Source organism: Engraulis encrasicolus, chromosome 18, assembly GCF_034702125.1.
Source record: "Engraulis encrasicolus isolate BLACKSEA-1 chromosome 18, IST_EnEncr_1.0, whole genome shotgun sequence".
In the NCBI taxonomy this organism is placed as follows: domain Eukaryota; kingdom Metazoa; phylum Chordata; class Actinopteri; order Clupeiformes; family Engraulidae; genus Engraulis; species Engraulis encrasicolus.
Genome location: NC_085874.1, coordinates 51,324,705 through 51,327,204, shown reverse-complemented (window position 1 = coordinate 51,327,204; position 2,500 = coordinate 51,324,705). Strand labels below are relative to the sequence as shown.

At 47.3% G+C, this 2,500-nt stretch overlaps 1 protein-coding gene across 1 annotated transcript in view; it reads left to right on the top strand.

The window, feature by feature from the left end:
- LOC134469503 (kinesin-like protein KIF13B) overlaps positions 1–2,500 on the top strand; it is an 82,150-nt gene that overhangs the window by 37,301 nt on the left and 42,349 nt on the right. The window contains exons 19-20 of the mRNA XM_063223803.1: positions 702–864; positions 1,687–1,833. Coding sequence (XP_063079873.1) covers positions 702–864; positions 1,687–1,833 — 310 coding nt within the window. The remainder of the gene's footprint in view (positions 1–701; positions 865–1,686; positions 1,834–2,500) is intronic.

The window sequence follows — 2,500 nt, the reverse complement described above, 5'->3', positions numbered from 1 at the left end:
TAAAACATAAAACCTTGAAAAACATAAAAATAATAATAATAATAATAAAAAAGAATGATATGTAATTTAAGCTAGGGGAAAGCATCTGAGAACAGCTCTCCAATCCATCTTCAACTCACACACTCATCTCAAGTCACACACACACACACTTGCACCCCCTTCCTCGCATGGAATGTCTGTAAAGGTAATTTATGTAAAGCCTAATCTGCAATTATTGCTATTTTTAATTTTCTTATCTTTTTTTTCAACTAAATTTAATAAGGCATTACTATGCTAATATGTTTTATAAATACTTAGATTCATTGATTGAGTGATTGATGAGTCATTCACTTATTACAAACCCACTTCCTCTGTGTGTGCGTATGTGTGTCTGTGTCTGTCTCTGCGTGTGTGTGTGTGTGTGTGTGTGTTTATGCATTTGTGTGTGTCTGTGTGTCTGTCTCTGCGTCCGTGCGTGTTTGTGTCTGCATGTGTGTCTGCATGTGTGTGTGTCTGTCTGCATGTCCGTGTCTGTGTGTGTGTCTGTCTGTGTCTGTCTGTGCGTGTGTCTGCATGTCTGTCTCTGAGTCTGTGTGTGTGTTTATGTGTGTGTGTGTTTGTGCCTCCAGGGAGGGTGTGTTGACGCGTGGTCTGCATCGTCTGCGTGAGCAGATCGTGAGGGCTAACCTGTGTGTTGTGTGTGTGTGTGTGTGTGTGTGTAGGGAGGGCGTGCTGACGCGTGGTCTGCATCGTCTGCGTGAGCAGATCGTGAGGGCTAACCTGCTGGTGCAGGAGGCCGGCTTCATAGCAGAGGAGCTCAACAAGAGGACAGAATACAGAGTCACACTGCAGATACCAGCACCCAACCTCAACGCCAACAAGAAGGTACACACACACACACACACACACACACACACACTGCAGATACCTGCACCCAACCTCAACGCCAACAAGAAGGTACACACACACACACACACACACACACACACACACACACACACACACACACACACACACACACACACACACACACACTACAGATACCAGCACCCAACCTCAACGCCAACAAGAAGGTACACACACACACACTACAGATACCAGCACCCAACCTCAACGCCAACAAGAAGGTACACACACACAGACATACACACACACACACACAGACATACACACACACACACACACACACACACACACACACACACACACACACACACACACACACACACTACAGCAGTGTTTCTCAACTTTTTTTTAGGTGAGGCACCCTTTCAGTTCATGAACATTTTCAAGGCACCCCAAACCAACAAGCCGTAACATGCCATCGCATCTGAGACCACAAAAGTTTAGAAAAGTAAAACATTTGGAGACGTCACACAAGCTACGTTCGAAGTTGCAGCTGACTGGGGTGACCTATAATTACTTTTTTGTGCATAAATGGCAGATGAAAGATTCCACTGACTAGCATTAACTTATCAGTTTAGACGAATATGTATTAAGTTACATAATTTATTTATCAGCCACGTTTCCGCGGCACCCCTGAGAAAAACTGCACTACAGATACCTACACCCAACCTCAACGCCAACAAGTGTGTGTGTGTGTGTGTGTGTGTGTGTGTGTGTGTGTGTGTGTGTGTGTGTGTGTGTGTGTGTGTGTGTGTGTGTGTGTGTGTGTGTGTGTGTGTGTGTGTGTGTGTGTGTGTGCAGCGTGACGCGGTCCTCAGTGAGCCGGCGGTGCAGGTGCGTCGTAAGGGGAAAGGAAAGCAGATCTGGGCGCTGGAGAAGATGGAGAACCGGCTGGTGGACATGAGAGAGCTGTATCAGGAGTGGAAGGAGTACGATGAAGACGACCCAGTACGTTAACACACACACACACACACACACACACACACACACACACACATACACACACACACACACACACACACACACACACACACACACACACACACACACACACACACACAGGTGGACATGAGGGAGCTGTATCAGGAGTGGAGGGACTACGATGAAGACGACCCAGTGAGTTAACACACACACACACACACACACACACACACACACACACACACACACACACACACACACACACACAGGTGGACATGAGGGAGCTGTACCAGGAGTGGACCGACTACGATGAAGACGACCCAGTACGTTAACACACACACACACACACACACACACACACACACACACACACACACACACACACACACACACACACACACACACACACACACACACACACAGGTGAGGGAACTGTACCAGGACTACGATGAAGACGACCCAGTACGTTAACACACACACACACACACACACACACACACACACCACACACACACACACACACACACACACACACACACACACACACACACACACACAGGTGGACATGAGAGAGCTGTATCAGGAGTGGAAGGAGTACGATGAAGACGACCCAGTACGTTAACACACACACACACACACACACACACACACACACACACACACACACACACACACACACACACACACACACACA